This window comes from Somniosus microcephalus, chromosome 11 (genome assembly GCF_052327205.1).
Source record: "Somniosus microcephalus isolate GS21.2 chromosome 11, FLI_Smic_1.0, whole genome shotgun sequence".
NCBI lineage: Eukaryota > Metazoa > Chordata > Chondrichthyes > Squaliformes > Somniosidae > Somniosus > Somniosus microcephalus.
The window spans coordinates 94,559,624-94,577,556 of NC_140997.1; the positions used below are offsets into that span (position 1 = coordinate 94,559,624).

Here is a 17,933-nt window from a genome sequence, read left to right on the forward strand (position 1 = left end):
CCCGTCAATTTCCCTAACACCATTTCCCTACAAATACTGATTTCATTCAATTCCTCTCTCTCATTAGACCCTATGTTCCCCGACATCTCTGGGAGGTTATTTGTGTCCTCCTTTGTGAAGACAGAACCAAAGTATGTATTTAATTGGTCTGCCATTTCTTTGTTCCCCATTATAAATTCCCCTGATTCTGACTGCAAGGGACCTACGCTTGACTTCACCAATCTTTTTCTCTTCACATATATATAGAAGCTTTTACAGTCAGTTTTTATGTTCCCTGCAAGCTTACTCTCATACTCTATTTTCCCCCTCTTAATTAATCCTTTTGTCCTCCTTTGCTGAATCCTAAACTGCTCCCAATCCTCATGTTTGCTGCTTTTTGTGGCCAATTTATATGTCCTCTCCTTGGATCTTATGCTATCCCTAATTTCCCTTGTTAGCCATAGTTGTGCCACCGTTTTTGTTTTATTTTTATGCCAATCAGGGATGAACAAATTCTGTAGTTCATCCATGCGATCTTTAAATGTTTGCCATTGCCTATCCACCGTCAACACTTTAAGTAACGTTCCCCAATCCATCCTAGCCAACTCGCGCCTCATACCATCGTGGTTTCCTTTATTTAAATTCAGGACCCTAGTCTGAGTCAACTACTTCACTCTCCATTTTAATAAAGAATTCGATCATATTATGATCGCTCCTCCCCAAGGGGCCTCGCACAACAAGATTGCTAATTAATCCTTTCTCATTACATAATACCCAGTCTAAGATGGCCTGATCTCTAGTTGGCTCTTCGACATATTGGTCCAGGAAACCATCCCGTATACACTCTAGGAATTCCTCCTCCATGGTATTGTTACTAATTTGGTTAGCCCAATCTATATGTAGATTAAAGTCACCCATGATAACTGCTGTGCCCTTATTGCACGCATCTCTAATTTCCCGTTTAATGCCATCCCCAACCTCCGCATTACTGTTTGGGGATCTGTATATAACTCCCACTAAAGTTTTCTGCCCCATGGTATTTCTCAGCTCTACCCATACAGATTCCACATCATCAGAGCTAATATCCTTCCTTACTATTGTGTTAATCTCCTCTTTAACCAGCAATGCTACCCTACCTCCTTTTCCTTTTTGCCTGTCCTTCCTGAATATTAAATACCCCTGGATGTTGAATTCCCAGCCTTGGTCACCCTGGAGCCATGTCTCCGTAATCCCAATTATATCATATCTGTTTACATCTATTTGCGCAGCTAATTCATCCACCTTATTACGAATGCTCCTCGCATTCAGACACACAGCCTTCAGGCTTGTTTTTTTAACACTCTTCATCCTTTTAGAATTATTATTTACTGTGGTCCTCTTTGATTTACACCCTTGATTTCTCTGCCTTCCACTTTTGCTTTTCTCCTTCCTGTCTTTTGCTTCTATCCTTGCTTCCCTTTCCTCTGTCTCCCTGCACAGGTTCCCAACCCCCTGCCATTTTAGTTTAAACCCTCCCCAACAGCAATCGCAAACACTCCCCCTAGGACATCGGTCCCGGTCCTGCCCAGGTGCAAACCGTCCAGTTTGTACTGGTTCCACCTCCCCCAGAACCGGTTCCAGTGTCCCAGGAATTTGAATCCCTCCGCCTTGCACCATTCTTCTAGCCACGTATTCATCTGAAATATCCTTCTATTTCTACTCTGACTAGCACGTGGCACTGGTAGCAATCCTGAGATTACTACCTTTGAGGTCCTATTTTTTAATTTACCTCCTAACTCCCTATATTCAGCTTTTAGGACCTCATCCTGTTTTTTACCTATATCGTTGGTACCTATATGCACCAAACTGGCTGTTCACCCTCCCCCTCCAGAATGCCCTGCAGCCGCTCTGAGACATCCTTGACCCTTGCACCAGGGAGGCAACATACCATCCCAGAGTCTCATTTGCAGCCGCAGAAATGCCCATCTATTCCCCTTACAATAGAATCCCCTATCACTATAGCTCTCCCGCTCTTTTTCCTCCCGTCCTGTGCAGCAGAACCACCCATGGTACCAGGAAGTTGGCTGCTGCTGCCTTCCCCTGATAAGCCATCTCCCCCAACAATATTCAAAGCGGTATATCTGTTTGAGAGGGGGATGGCCACAGGCGACCCCTGCACTACCTGCCTGCGCCTACTACTCTGCCTGGTGGTCACCCATTCCCTTCCTACTTGTGCAGCCTTTATCTGCGGTGTGACCAACTCCCTAAACGTGCTATCCACGACGTCCTCAGCATTGCGATTGCTCCAATGCGGTCTGTCAGTAGCTGCAGCTGGATACACTTCCCGCACACATGGTCGTCAAGGACACAGAAAGTGTCCCTGATTTCCCACATAGTGCAGGAGGAGATTGCCACGGGGCCGAGCTATGCTGCCATGACTTACCCTTTAATTAATTCAAATTAAATTAAATTAAATCAAATCAATACCACTAATTACACTACAATTAAATGATATACTCAAGGGCCCTTGTTTACTAGCACTCCCCACTACACAACAGAGACCTTAGAAACTATAAACCACAAAAATTAAGACCTTCTAAACTTTATAAACTATTAACCTTAACTTTCAAACTATAGTGTAGTATAAATATTCACCTGGCCGTACTCGCCCAATCGGCTGCTTCCTCTTGCCCGCGTCACTTTTTGAATCGTGACATGGCTCTGGAATGCCGCCGCCGGTCTGTGAGATTGGTAAGTCTCTGAAAAAGCCCGCGAAAGTGAGTTTAAATACTCACTGTAACGCCGCTCTCCTGCTGCTCCTGACACCGGCCTCTGACAAAGCCCGCGAAAGTGAGTTTATATACTCACTGTAACACCGCTCTAACATAAGAACATAAGAAATAGGAGCAGGAGTAGGCCAATCGGCCCCTCGAGCCTGCTCCGCCATTCAATAAGATCATGGCTGATCTGATCCTAACCGCCAATCTACTATCCCAGAACCATCTCCTGAATCTAACAGAATTAGACACACGAAATAGGAGCAGGATCAGGCTACACGGCCCCTGGGCCCGCTCCGCTACCCACAGGGCCATGACCGATCCGAACCTAGACTCATGTCCAAATTCCTGCCCGCTCCCCATAACCCTTTATTCCCTTTACTTCTAGGAAACTGTCTATTTCTGTTTTAAATTTATGTAATGATGTAGCTTCTACAGCTTTTTGGGGCAGCATATTCCATGGACCTACCACCCTCTGAAGTAGTTCCTCCTCATCTCAGTTTTGAAAGAGCAGCCCCTTATTCTAAGACTATGCCCCCTAGTTCTGGTTTCACCCATCATCGGGAACATCCTCCCCGCATCCACCCGATCCAACCCCTTCACAATCTTATATGTTTCAATAAGATCGCCTCTCATTCTTCTGAACTCCAATGAGTAGAGTCCCAATCTACTCAACCTCTCCTCATATGTCCACCCCCTCATCCCCGGGGTTAACCGAGTGAACCTTCTTTGTACTGACTCGAGAGCAAGTATGTCTTTTCTTAAGTATGGACACCAAAACTGTACGCAGTATTCCAGGTGCGGTCTCACCAATACCTTGTACAACTGAAGCAATACCTCCCTATTTTTATATTCTATCCCCCTAGCAATGAAAGCCAACATTCCATTCGCCTTCTTAATCACTTGCTGCACCTGCATACTAACCTTTTTGAGTTTCGTGCACCAGGACCCCCAGATCCCTTTACTTCAGTACTTTCCAGTTTCTTGCCATTAAGATAATAACTTGCTCTACGATTTTTCCTGCCAAAGTGCATAACCTCACACTTTCCAGTATTGTATTCCATCTGCCAAATCTCTGCCCACTTACTTAGCCTGTCTATGTCCCCTTGCAGGTTTTTTATGTCCGCCTCACTCACTACTTTCCCTCCCATCTTAGTATCATCTGCAAACTTTGATATGTTACACTCGGTCCCCTCCTCCAAATCGTTAATATAGATTGTAAAGAGTTGGGGACCCAGCACTGCCCCCTGTGGAACACCACTAGTTACTGATTGCCAGTCCGAGAATGAACCATTTATCCCAACTCTCTGCCTTCTGTTAGATAGCCAATCCTCTATCCATGCCAGAATATTACCCCCAATCCCGTGATTTTTTTATCTTAAGCAATAATCTTTTGTGTGGCACCTTGTCAAATGCCTTTTGGAAGTCTAAATACACTACGTCCACCTGCTGCTCCTGACACCGGCCTCTGACAAAGCCCACGAAAGTGAGTTTACATACTCACTGTAACGCCGCTCTCCTGCTGCTCCTGACACCGGCCTCTGAATAAAGCCCGCGAAAGTGAGTATAGGCCCATTCTACACAATTTCTCATCATTAGACAGCCCTCTCATCCCAGGAATCAATCTGGTGAACCTTCGTTGCACCGCCTCCAAGGCAAGTATATACTTCCTTAGATAAGGAGACCAAAACTGTGCACAGTACTCCAGGTGTGGTCTCACCAAGGCCCTGTACAATTGTAGCAAGACTTCCTTACTCTTATACTCCAACCCCCTTGCAATAAAGGCCAACATGCCATTTGCCTTCCTTTTTGCTTGCTGTACCTGCATGCTAGCTTTCTGTGTTTCTTGCATGAGGACACCCAAATCTCTCTCAACACCAACATTTAATAGTTTTTCACCATTTAAAAAATATTCTGTTTTTCTATTCTTCCTACCAAAGTGAATAACCTCATATTTCCCTACATTATACTCATCTGCCATCTTACTGCCCACTCACTTAGTCTATCTATATCCCTTTGCAGACTCTGTGTTCTCCTCACAGCTTACTGTCCCACCTAGCTTTGTATCATCAGCAAACTTGGATACATTACATTCGGTCCCTTCATCTAGGTCATTAATATAGATTGTAAGTAGCTGAGGCCCCAACACTGACCCTTGCAGCACCCCACTAGTTACAGCCTGCCATCCTGAAAAATATCCATTTATCCCTACACTTTTTTTCTGTCCGTTAACCAATCCTCTATCCATGCTACAGGAAACTTTTTGGTATCCGGCACCGACAGGACCGGCGTGTTACCGATTTATCAAAAATTCCGGATGACTGAGCGGGTTATCTACCCAGGCTATTTTTAACAAAGAAAAATTAAAACATCAAGAAATGTGCAGTATACAGTAATTGGGTACTCACCTACAGAATGTTGTGTTAAATGGATGGTGAAAGATGCTTGATTAAGTACAGTACTGCCAGTTGAGGGTAATCCATAACTCTTTAATTACTTAGCAGTAAAACAAAACTTATAAACGACTGTACAGTACAGTATAAAGTACTGTGGTTGACTGTACACTTATTCCAAGCCAACTGGTTCATCAGGAATATCCATGTCAGCTGGGTCATCAGGATCATGCACTTCAACAGATTCTTCAGGCACTTCCACTGCTTCAACTCTTGGAAGCTTTCCTAAACATGTCCCGGATGTCTGCTTGCTTAGTGGACTCTTGCCTTCTTTGTAGAAAGGTGGAATGCAGAATATGGAGGTGCATAACTTCTTGGGCAGAATAGCAAGAATGGCTTTCAGCAAATTTAAGTAATGAAACAAAATCTTCTGCAGCTTTAGCCCAAGAAATCTTGTTCTCTTCAGAAATCTCATCCTCTTCAGTTTCCATCTCACTTTCCTTTTCTTTCTTTGGATTCAAAACATTCTCCATTATTTCATCATCACTTAGCATATGCACAACAGCAATTTCTCTATCTGCATCAACCCACTGCTCAATATCATGTTCACTGGGGTGACGTAGAGGGTTTCCTAGGCCTACATTTTTCACCATGCCAGCCATTTCCATTACTGTAGTCCTCCTCGGATGAACATTGAACCCATGAAATTCCTCCTCTGAAGAAGAACCTTCAGCAAACATTACAGAAGGCTACAATTTGCGCCAGGCTTGTCTCAAAGTGTGACCTTTCACCAAGTTCCAGGAACATGCAACATTAAAGATGGCATCTTTAAGATTGTATTCCTTCTGAAATGCGTGAATACCTGTATTGTCATCTTGGCTTATCAGTCTACGTAGAAAGTCTTTCTTATAACGACACTTGAGATTTTAGATAACGCTCCCATGGGTTGTATGAGAGAAGTTACATTTGGTGGCAAATAAATGGTGAAAATATTTCCAGAAACAACTCAGATTCATGCGGATGGGCTACAATTATCAAGCAATAAAATACATTTGCTATCTTCAGGTTTCCCTATTCTACGGAAATGTTCCCTCACAGATGGAACAAAAATATGATGGAACCAATTCGAAAAGATTTCCTTATCCATCCAAGTATTTCTTTGAGCTTTGTACTCAACAGGTAAGTGCCTCACATTCTTAAATGCACGGGGATTTTTATACTTCCCAATGACGAGAAGTTTAACCCGGTGTGATCCAGCAGCGTTCGCACATGTTAGCACGGTTACACGATCTTTATTTTTCTTGTAACCTGAAGCATTAGCCTCACTAGCCCCAGCAAGCGTTGATTCTGGCAAAAACCTCCAAAATAAGCCAGTTTCATCGGCATTTTATAGCTGTGCTGGCGACAAATCATGTTGCTGCACAATCCGATTGAAATAATCGCAGTATTCTTCTGCGGTGTCGTGATCAGCTGATTTCTTCTCCCCGGAAATATCGAGTCGTCGTATCCCGTGCCGTACCTTGAAGCACGTTAGCCATCCATCAGAGAAAGCACACTTGTCAGTGAGCTCCATCTTTGCGTAGAAATCCTTCGCTTTTTCGATTAGCATGGGTCCGGAAATCGGAACACCCTCTGAACGTTTAAGAGAAAACCACTCATAAAGCACGGTATCCAGCTCTTCAAGCTTAGGCTTACGAAGCGTACGCCATTTCTCTACACTCTTCGATCTCTCCGAGCTTGAATAAAACTTGAGCAGTTTATCCTTCTGCGATTTGATGTCGTAGATTGTTGACGAACCGATTTTGAATTCATTCATAATGTTGATACGCTTCTCTCCCCTTTCTAGTCGTTGGCATATATCGATTTTCTGTTTTAAAGTTAACACCACTCTCTTCCTTTTGCTTGGACCAACTTTTGGGATTTCCATAATGCAATCCAATGAGTACCAGCAGCGTGGGAGACACACAGTACTGTACCCCCGAAAAATGGCGGATCAGAAGAGACTACCGGCAGCGTGGGAGAGTCAGACTCCTGATGCAGGGCTTTTGAGGTGTTCCGACTTCCGATAGCGCCAAGAGGCCGAGTAGTGGCAGTTTGGAGAACTACCCCCACTGACTAACTCGGCCACCGCGGGAGACTCGGACTCGGCAACATTGCCGGTTATTGAGGTGTTGTTTTCGGAGCGAGAATTTTGCCGGTTAATAGAGGATCCTGGATATTTAGGTGCTGTTTAAACGAAAGTTTCCTGTACTATGTTACCCCCAACCCCATGAGCCCTAATCTTGTGTAATAACCTTTTATGTGGCACCTTATTGAATGCCTTTTGGAAATCCAAATATACTACAACCACTGGTTCTCCTTTATCTACCCTGCTAGTTACATCCTCAAAAAACTCTAATAAATTTGTCAAACACGATTTTCCTTTCATAAAACTATGTTGACTCTGCCTGATCATGTTATGATTTTCTAAGTGCCCTGATACCACTTCATGAACAATGGAGCCTCTAAGGGACCAATTTTTACTTTTGCTACTCGTTTCCTTTTTACATGCTTGTAGAAACTCTTACAATCTGCTTTTATATTTCTTGCTAGTTTTCTCTCATTCTATTTTTTCCCTTTTTATCAATTTTTTGGTCAACCTTTGCTGGTTTTTGAAACTCTCCCAATCCTCAGGCTTACTATTCTTTGTAACATTATAAGCTTCTTCTTTCAATCTAATGCTATCCTTACCTTCTTTAGTTAACCATGGTTGGATCACTGTTCCCATGGAGTTTTTGTTTCTCAATGGAATGTATTTTTGTTGACAATTATGAAATATTTCTTTAAATGCTAGCCGCTGCTTATCTACCGCCATACCTTTTTAATCTATTTTTCCAATCTACCTTAGCCAACTCGCCCCTCATACCTATGTAATTGGCTTTATTTAAGTTTAAGACTCTAGTTTTGGACTTAGGACATCCTGAGAGTGATTTGCCTGAGGTTGTGAAAGGCGCTATATAAATGCAAGTCTTTCTTTTCTTTATTACAAAGTATTTACAGCACAGGAACAGGCCATTCGGCCCAACTGGTCCGTGCCGGTGTTTATGCTCCATACGAGCCTCCTCCCAGCCCTCTTCATCTAACCCCATCAACATATCTTTCTATTCTTTTCTCTCTCGTGTTTATTTAGCTGCAGCACGAAAAGGAGGCCATTTCGGCCCATCATGCCTATGCCAGTTTTGAGCTAGCCCAGGCCAAGGCAAGTGTTGAGATAGAATAACTGGCATGGATCTCATGCAGTGAGTGGGCAGCCCATGGTGCTGTTACAGGCTGCAACATTGTTAGCCCTGAAGTTACAAAATGATACAGCACAGAAGGAGGCCATTTGGCCCATCGTACTCTTTGAACGAGCTCTCCAATTAGTCCCACTCCCCTGCTCTTTCCCCATAGCCCTGCAAATGTTTCCTTTTCAGGTAGATATCCAATTCCCTTTTGAAAGTCATTATTGAATTCAAGATCCGCTGCATATAAGAAAGATCATTACTGCAACCATTTATATTGAGGCTGACATGCAGGGGTTACAATAGTAAATGAACTCTGTAGTTGTGTAAAGCTGGATTGTGTTTGGAGGTCGGTGCGTTGATCTTGTCATGGTGATATTGCGCACACTGCAACTTCACCGCGATTTACATCACTTGCCTTGCGCACCTGCCGAGCGCACTTTCACAAGGACACCGCCCCTTTAATTGTTCTTGCTGCCGTTTCAGCTGAATTGCCTGGCGTGGAAGTACCATCAAGAAGCGCCCAAGTCGATGCCCCCGCTTCTTCTCGCAAGCCTCCCGTGAGTACCCGTTTGTGCGGCTGGAGCTAAGCAGTTGGCGTTAGTCGTGCGAGAACGTTCAAGGAGTAAGTCGTGAGATTTGTTTTCTTCTTCTGTCTAGCGCCGCTGTTCTGGAGACTGCTGCTCAATCCATTTGTCGACCATTGTTAGTCAGCCTGGGGAGAGCCGAGCTGCATTTAATCATCCCCGACTCGGCAAAGAGGAATGAGGTCATCGGAAGAGCGTTGCAGTGCCTGGTAAGGGAGCTCCCGAGCGAGAGCCCAGGTTAATAATACGATCAGCCCAGCACTGCAAGTCACTGCAGCTACAAGACTCTAACTCAAACCGGGTGTGCAATCCATTGAAAAACGCTGACTAGGGTTCCTGATACAGGATAATCTGCTTAAGTCAAAGGTCTCCAGCTTAACTACCCCACTAGAAACTTAACTGGACCAGCCACATAAATACTGTGGCTACAAGAGCAGGTCAGAGGTTGGGTATTCTGCAGTGAGTGTCTCACCTCCTGACTCCCCAAAGCCTTTCCACCATCTACAAGGCACGAGTCAGGAGTGTGATGGAATACTCTCCACTTGCCTGGATGAGTGCAGCTCCAACAACACTCAAGAAGCTCGACACCATCCAGGACAAAGCAGCCCACTTGATTGGCACCCCATCCACCACCTTAAACATTCACTCCCTTCACCACCGGCGTACCGTGGCTGCAGTGTGCACCATCTACAAGATGCACTGCAGCAACTCACCAAGGCTTCTTCGGCAGCATCTCCCAAACCTGCGACCTCTATTATCTAGAAGGACAAGGGTAGCAGGCGCATGGGAACACCACCACCTCCAAGTTCCCCTCCAAGTCACACACAATCCTGACTTGGAAATATATCGCCGATCCTTCATCGTCGCTGGGTCAAAATCCTGGAACATCCCTACCTAACAGCACTGTGGGAGCCACACGGATTGCAGCGGGTCAAGAGGCGGCTCACCACCACCTTCTCGAGGGCAATTAGGGATGGGCAATAAATGAGGTTGACCTCGGCGCCCCTGGTTTAGGGAGGAGAAGGTTAGTGGTGTAAGATTTGGATCACAGGCCACACACAGATTACCCAAAGGGTCTTAAGAGTCATAGGCCGCTTTGCTAAGGAGCAGCAGTTTAAATTAAGTACAACACGCAATCAAGATAGACGTAGTAGACATGCAACCCATAACAGATGAGAACGGTCGTCTCCTGAGCTGGCGGAGGCATTGGGCCGAAGCCAACATTGAATCCGCCCCGAGGAAGCTCTCCCCCTCCCTGCCTGGTTTATCCCTTTTTCGGCTGCCCGTTTATGTACCTTATTTCAGTGGGCTGGTGGGTACCTCGCGTTAATCATTTGTTACCCATTCAATTGTCCAATTACAGGGGAATAAGTACCTTCAGCAAACCCCGCCTGTCCCCATGAGATCATCCCTCTGCTTATCTCTTGTTTGGACCTCTTGCACTTTCTCCTAGACAGTTTGTATATCATAAGGCTCCTTACTTGACCTCTTATCTGGCCCAGCTATACCTATATGAAGGCCTGTTTCTGTGTTCTGCCTTGTAAACAGCCTCAGCTCTTTGTGCCACTCCTTATCTGACATGATTGGTTTCTTCTGCGTCATCAGCTTATCCTGGCTGCTGAGCTCGGCAAACCCATTTCTTTTATAAAACCATTATTTCTCTTACAATTCACGATTTCTTACAATTCACGATTTCTTACAATTGGGATTCCTGGTCTTGATGGCCCCTTCTGGAACATGCCTGTGGCGGGTGTTGAGTGAGGACCTGATTGGGTCCAGCCCCAATTCTACCTGTCCCCCTGGCAACTGCAGTCCAACTGCAAGAAGGCTGACGTATGAAGACTGGGAAGGTGGCTGAGATACCAGAAGGTGGTGGGTGCCTGTGGAATGTGTCTCTGTAGTTTATATAGCGCCAGTAACATAGTAAAACGACCCAAGGTGATTCACGGGTGTTATCGGACAATATTTGACACCGAGCCACATAAGGAGATATTCAGACAGGTGATCAAAAGCTTGGTCAAAGAGGTAGGTTTTTAGGAACGTCTTAAAGGAGGAGAGAGAAGTAGAGAAGTAGAGAGGTGGAGAGGTTTAGGATGGGAATTCCAGAGCTTGGGTCTAGGCAGCTGAAGGCACGGACGGCAATGTCGGCGTGAAGAAAATCATGGATGCGCAGGAGGCCAAAATTGGAGGAACGCAGAGATCTCGGAGGGTTGTAGGGCTAGAGGAGGTTACAGAGATAGGATGGGGCAAGCCCATGGAGGGATCTGAACACAAGGATGAGAATTTTTAAATCAAGGCAATGCCAGACTGGGAGCCAATGTAGGTCAGCGAGCACAGGGGGGTGAAGAAAGAAAGACTTGCATTTCTATAGCACCTTTCACGACCACTGGATGTCTCAAAGCGCTTTACAACCAATTAAGTACTTTTGAAGTGTAGTCACTGTTGTAATATGGGAAACGCGGCAGCCAATTTGCGCACAGCAAGCTCCCACTAACAGCAATGTGATAATGACCAGATCATCTGTTTTGGTTATGTTGGTTGAGGGAGAAGAATTGGCCAGGACACCGAGGATAACTCCCCTGCTCTTCTCCGAAATAGTGCCATGGGATCTTTTACGTCCACCTGAGAGAGCAGACGGGGCCTCGGTTTAACGTCTCATCCGAAAGACGGCACCTCCGACAGTGCAGCACTCCCTCAGCACTGCACTGGAGTGTCAGCCTAGCTTTATGTGCTCAAGTCCCTGGAGTGGGACTTGAACACACGACCTTCTGACTCAGAGGCAAGTGTGCTACGCACTGAGCAACAGCTGTCTAGCTGTTGGGTGGGGGGTGTGGGGATGCAGTTGGGGAAATGAACACACAGCTATTCAAAGCAACAGAAGGACAATAATGTCATAGATTTATATTAAAATAACATTAAGAAATGACCAAGCTGATTCCTATATTGATTTGAGGAATTATGTTAATTTTTAATTGCAGATAATCTTTGCATTTTTAGAATTACACAGTACAAGATGAGTATGATGTGGATGTCCTGGGCAGAATTATCTGCAATCTGTCGCCACAGATTATAAAGACGAACATATCCCTCAAAGCACTGACTGAAGCTCTCATCCAGTTCAGGTCCTGCAGGAGCCTCAGCAATGACCAGAAAAGAGAACTTGGAAATAAAATTAGAGAATATTACGGGTAAGGCAATGAGGCTTTAAAATATTAGAGAGACTGCCCAATGGTTCAGTGAATGTATCCTCATGGTGTTGGGTTTGTTATCTCACTAGTTCAATGAGTGAATGGATGTACCACTGATACAAGCCAACCATGCCTTAATGCCCTAGGCTTGTCCCCTGCTCTGTGCTGAGTCAGTTGATCTAAGGGGAGTGCTACAATTGGCCTCGGTCCCTCCAGGCTAAGAAATAGAAAACATTAGCCAAGGTTCCCATCCGTGACCGCTATCTATCCCCCCCCCCCCCCCCCCCCCCCCCCGTGTGTAAGGATATCTGGTGAGGACATGATTTGACTCCGCTATGTTACCCTGTCGTGGTAGTAATCACCTACCAACAGTGGGGAACCAGGGCTCGCATGTGTGCAGAATGGGCTCGTGGGCAAGATACCAGAGAGCTGGTGGCATCAGTGGCATGTTACTCCTGCATGAGTCAGCACTCTGAGGAGAAAAGAAGAGAACCCTTTGGGGGGGGAGGGGAATGAGGGGGAAGCTTGGTGAGTTTCACCTCTAGAAACATTATATTGATCAATTTGCAAGAGAAGGTTCCATGGGCGCAGAACATAGGAACAGGAGGAGGCCATTTAGCCCCTCGAGCTTGTCCTGCCATTCAATGAGATCATAGCTGACTGTGACCTAACTCCATATACCCGCCTTTGCCCCATATCCCTTAATACCTTTGGTTAACGGAAATCTAATGTGTCCAATGAATTCCCATTTTCCCTGCGTTTCTAATGCCCAATTTTCTAACGATCCATGTTTCCATTCTAGGAATCCCACTGCCTGGCAACCTGAATTGATGCAGGATCTGGGACCTTTGATTACACTCTTGTCAAAGGAAGACCTGACCATTGTTGCCCAAAAGGTACTTGATGCTGCACTCCTTTGTTTTGTTCTGTTGACCATGTGCCATGTCTTGGCCCGGCTATCGAATCGTCCTTGCCCGTGTCTTGAATCGTCCTTGCCCGTGTCTGGGCACGGCTATCGAATCGTCCTTGCCCGTGTCTGGGCACGGCTATCGAATCGTCCTTGCCCGTGTCTGGCAGTGTTGCCACCTTTCAGCACCGCCAAATAACTGATTTCAGAATCCCAATTGGATCTTTTAAGGGAAAAGTTAATAACTATTTGAAGCAGAGGAAGATACAGTGCCGTGGGGAGAGAGCAGGGCCGTGGGGTTAGTTTTAGATTGCTCTAGCAAAGAGCCACCATAGGCACGATGGGCTGAATGGCCTTCTTCCTTGTCAACTTCTATCACAGAAATCACAGAAACCCCACAGTGCAGATAGAGGCCATTTCGGCCCATCGAGCCTGCACCAACACATATCCCACCCGATCCCTGTAACCCCTACACCAACACATATCCCACCCTATCCCCGTAACCCCACGTATTTAATCCCCCTAACACTAAGGGTCAATTTATCATAGCCAATCAACCTAACCCGCACATCTTTGGACTGTGGGAGGAAACCGGAGCACCCGGAGGAAACCCACGCAAACACGGGGAGAATGTGCAAACTCCACACAGACAGTCACCCGAGGCCGGATTCGAACCCGGGTCCCTGGCGCTGTGAGGCAACAGTGCTAACCACTATGCCACCGTGCTTCTTATGGTTCTTATAAAAGTGCAACATGCTAAAACAGATCATACTTGACAGGGTCACACAGCCCAAAATATTTATTTGATGAATGTGGATGTAAAAAAAACTTTCCACAGAAAACGTGTTTATTTCTTTAGATGCATTTCTTTTAGTGAGTTTTACTGCTTTCGTTAAATGATATTTTTCCTTTTTTCCTCTCCCTCTTCTCCTTAGTTTCCGGATATACTGTTGCAGTTAGCGCTGGAGGTGCAGGGGATGGTTACGTCTCAGGAATTCCTATCTGTGGTGTTCAATGCTCTCAAGAGAACAAGCGGGAATGTTAAACCCTCCAGTCCAACTGCAGGTGAAGCTCTTTCCTTTACAGAGCTGAGTGCACCTTGGAAAACGGCCCAATCTCTCTGTCCACCTTGAACCAAAGTGTTTCCTTCTGAAAGAGCTCTCTGTCTGGATTTGGTTGATTAAATCTTTTATTTTCCTCCCTACCAATGTCAAATTTAATCCAGTCTGGTGGTGCCTACCTTGAAAGCGATAGTCACTTGTATCTTGAGCTAGTTAAATGCTTTCATGTCTCTTTACTGCTCAACAGCATAATATTAAGATCGTGGACTCATAGAATGAAACAGCACAGAAGGAGGCCATTTGGCCCATCGTGCCTGTGCCGGCCCTTTGAAAGAGCTCTCCAATTAGTCCCACTCCCCCCCCCCCCCCCCCCCCCTGCTATTTCCCCATAATCCTACACAGTTTTCCTTTTCAAGTATTTATCCAATTCCCTTTTTGAAAGTTACTATTGAATCTGCTTCCACTGCCTTTCAAGCAGTGCATTGCAGATCACAACAACTCGCTGTGTTTTAAAAAAAAAAAATAATAATAATAATAATAATTCCGGTTCTTTTGCCAATTCTCTTAAATCTGTGTCCTCTGGTTACCGACCCTCAGTGGAAACAGTTTCTCCTTATTGACTCTGTTTGGGGATCAGTGGAGGGGGTAGTATTTCCCCAGGTTCTGGAAACAGTGGGTAGGATCTGGGAGAAGTGTACTGGGATCTGGAAGCATTGGGAGAGTGGTCCCAGGAGCATTTGGAGTAATGCTGGGATCAGGGAGCACGGGGAATGCAGTGCTGGGGTTAGTGAGAGGAGGTCCTGGGATCCACATTTAGTACTTGTCTCTTTTTTTAAACATCATCTTTGCTCTAATCGCTCCCTCGCTCTTCCCAGATTCCCAGCCTTTGTCGCACCCCCTTTACCCCAGATCCATGATGGACATGCAAAGGGAAAGGAAAAATGTATCGGGCCATGGGGAAAGAGTGGGCGGAGTGGACTAATTGGCTAGCTCTTACACCGAGCCGGCACACAGAATTTGCAACATACAAAACAGGCCATTCGGCCCAAGCAGTCCGTGCTGGTGTCCATCTTCCAAGAGCTATATTCCTAATGCCATTTACCTGCCTGTTTCCAAAACCCTTTGTTCCCCTTTCCTGTTTTTTTTAAAACTGATTTAAGGAAAGTGTGGTATCTTGAGGTGGCCATAGATGGAGACGGACACCAGTTAACTCCGTAACATGGTTTAATCAACACTTGCACATAAAGGCCTAGAAATTCAGTATAGCCACGTTTGGGGCGCTACAGTCGGGCGGCCGCTAAAGTTTGCGCCCGGCGCAAGTTCGCGCCACCTTCGCCGATATTCAGTGGCATCGCCCCAAGAGGTTGCTGCTGCGCTAAAACAGGCGATGCACGACTCATTAGGCGCTAAGCCGGCGGCCCGGGGCGATACTCCAGAGGGCGGGCGCAGCGCAGGTGCGGCGAGTTGCTGATTGACGGCAGACACCCTGGCGCCGGTCAGCTCTTAAAGGGGGAGGGTGGATTTGTTTGCCTGCCATGCCCTGCACACTGCAGCCCTGAAGCTAGGCCTGACCACTTCTGCTTCATCTGTGCAACGCCCAGGGCTATGGAGAAGGCCAACGTTTGCACCCATTGCAGCCCCCATTATATGTTTGCAATCAATGATATGACACTGAAGGTAAAGACAAGTGGAAAGCTGTGGCCTGAAGCCACAAGTACCTGTGCGAGTGTTGAGCCAAAGCAGAAAGCTCTCTACCTTTGTCTCTCTGCAAAGATCCGTCTCTCACAAAGAAGGAGTGTTGCAAAATGGCTGCCTTTTCTACTGCAGGAGGAGTGCCCTTTAATTTGCGCCCCCCGCGCCCCGCATCGACTGAGAACCGTTCCCCTCTACCAGTCGCTAGGAGCGCCAGGCGCACAATAGGCCGGCGCCACTAAATTTCCGGTTTGGGGCGAACAAAGGGCGTTGCACGATGAAATGACGTCAGGATCTGCGCGCGCAGCTGAGCGCGCGCAAAGGCTTTGCGCCGCCGCTAAATCTTTACTGAAGTTGGGGAGAGGCGCAGATCGCGCTGCGCCCGGCCGCTAGCTGCCTAGCGCCCAACATCTCCTCCTCCTAAGGCGCTAGCGGCTGGCGCAAACAACTGAATTTCTAGGCCAAAAGCTTCTGCCATGAGGCAGCAAAAACAAAGAGTACCACAGTACAGATCAGACTTCACTCAGGAGAGCAATTGCCACAGCACCACCTGGTGGATCAGGTTACTCATAACCTCCCAGGTTACTACACTCCTCCCCCCTTAAGATTGCCGTATGCAATTCTTAAACAATAACCCTTACTAGGTACTACGTTTTAATTAACCAGTATGCTCTAACCATGGTTAACCCCTGACTAATTTAACAGGTTTGTATAAGTCTTTCTGGTTGCTTGCGAATCCTTTGTGAACGTCTTAATTCCACTTGTGGTGGATTCTCAGATTCATTCGCACTTGAGATTGGAGTAGTCTCTGATGTTGGTTTTACTCTGTCCCGCTGTGGCCTGGCAGTACCAGTGTCCACTGGCACCTTATAAGCCATGCTGGGTCTTGGAACAGCCTCCTCTACTGCCCTTTGTTCCATCTGAGGCAGTTCCCCCTGCTGCCGGCTGAAAAGCTGATCCACATGCCGACAAACCCCTCGACCATCCCCTAGTAACACGGAGTACGACACAGCTCCTGTAATGTCCTGGATTAGTCCTGGTATCCATTTAGGTCCATAACCAAAGTTCCGGGTGTACACAGAGTCCCCTATGGCGAAATGGCGAGCTTTAGTATGTTTGTCATGGTACGCTTTTTGTTTTGTTTGTTTTGTCTCAACCTTGCTTTTGAGATCTGGGTGTATCAGGTCTAACGTGCACCGCAACTTTCTCCGTTTCATCAACTCAGCCGGAGAAAGCCCTGTGGTAGCTTGGGGTGTTATACGATAACTAAACAAGGCTCTATTGAGCTTGGTCTCCAGGGTGTCACCTGAGCTCTTCCTCATGAGCTCCTTAAAAGTCTGCACGGCTTGCTCGGCTAACCCATTTGAGGCTGGGTGATATGGAGCCGAGATGACGTGTGATTCCATTCCTTACCATGAATTCTTTGCTCCCTTCACTAACAAAACACTGTGCATTGTCGGATACAATCATTTCTGGAATACCATGCATGCTGAAGCTGTTCCTGAGACAATTCAGTGTGGCATCAGGCATTGCAGAGCTCACTGGATAAACGTCGATCCACTTTGAGTGAGCGTCAACCAGCACCAAAAACATTTTGCCCATAAAAGGTCCCGCATAGTCTATGTGAATTCTCCTCCAGGGTTTGCTGGGCCACTCCCAGGGATGGAGTGGTGTCCCGGCAGGTGCTTTCCTCTGTTCCTGACATATAGTGCATGACTTTACCTTTGACTCAATTTCAGCATCCAAGTTAGGCCACCACAGGTAGCTCCTAGCCAGTCCTTTCATTCTAGTCATTCCTGGGTGCGATTGATGCAACTGTTCCATCAAAGTAGAGCGTCCCCGCTCTGGGACTATGATGCGTGCTCCCCATAGCACACATCCATCTTGGACACTGAGCTCATGCTGTCTCTGTCTGTACGGCGCGAACTCCGGTCCCTCACGGTGATCTGGCCAGCCTTTCAACACATACTCACGGACCCTTGACAGAACGGGGTCCTTGGCTGTCCAGCCCTGGATTTGCGCTGAAGTCATCAGGGGACTGATCTCCTGATCCAGCATCAGGACGTGCTCCTCCGGGGAAGTACTGCGAGGAGATTTTGAGAGGGGCAGG

The 17,933-nt window shown here is 46.5% G+C and overlaps 1 protein-coding gene across 2 annotated transcripts in view; it reads left to right on the top strand.

Annotated features, from left to right (window-relative positions):
- Positions 1 to 17,933, top strand: part of LOC147110772 (otoancorin-like) — an 87,797-nt gene that overhangs the window by 38,327 nt on the left and 31,537 nt on the right. Inside the window, exons 18-22 of one of the 2 annotated variants that reach the window (XM_086001082.1) lie at positions 8,875 to 8,948; positions 9,049 to 9,184; positions 11,973 to 12,163; positions 12,966 to 13,059; positions 14,006 to 14,135. In XM_086001082.1, coding sequence (XP_085857208.1) covers positions 8,875 to 8,948; positions 9,049 to 9,184; positions 11,973 to 12,163; positions 12,966 to 13,059; positions 14,006 to 14,135 — 625 coding nt within the window. The remainder of the gene's footprint in view (positions 1 to 8,874; positions 8,949 to 9,048; positions 9,185 to 11,972; positions 12,164 to 12,965; positions 13,060 to 14,005; positions 14,136 to 17,933) is intronic. The other variant, XM_086001083.1, reaches the window with a different exon arrangement.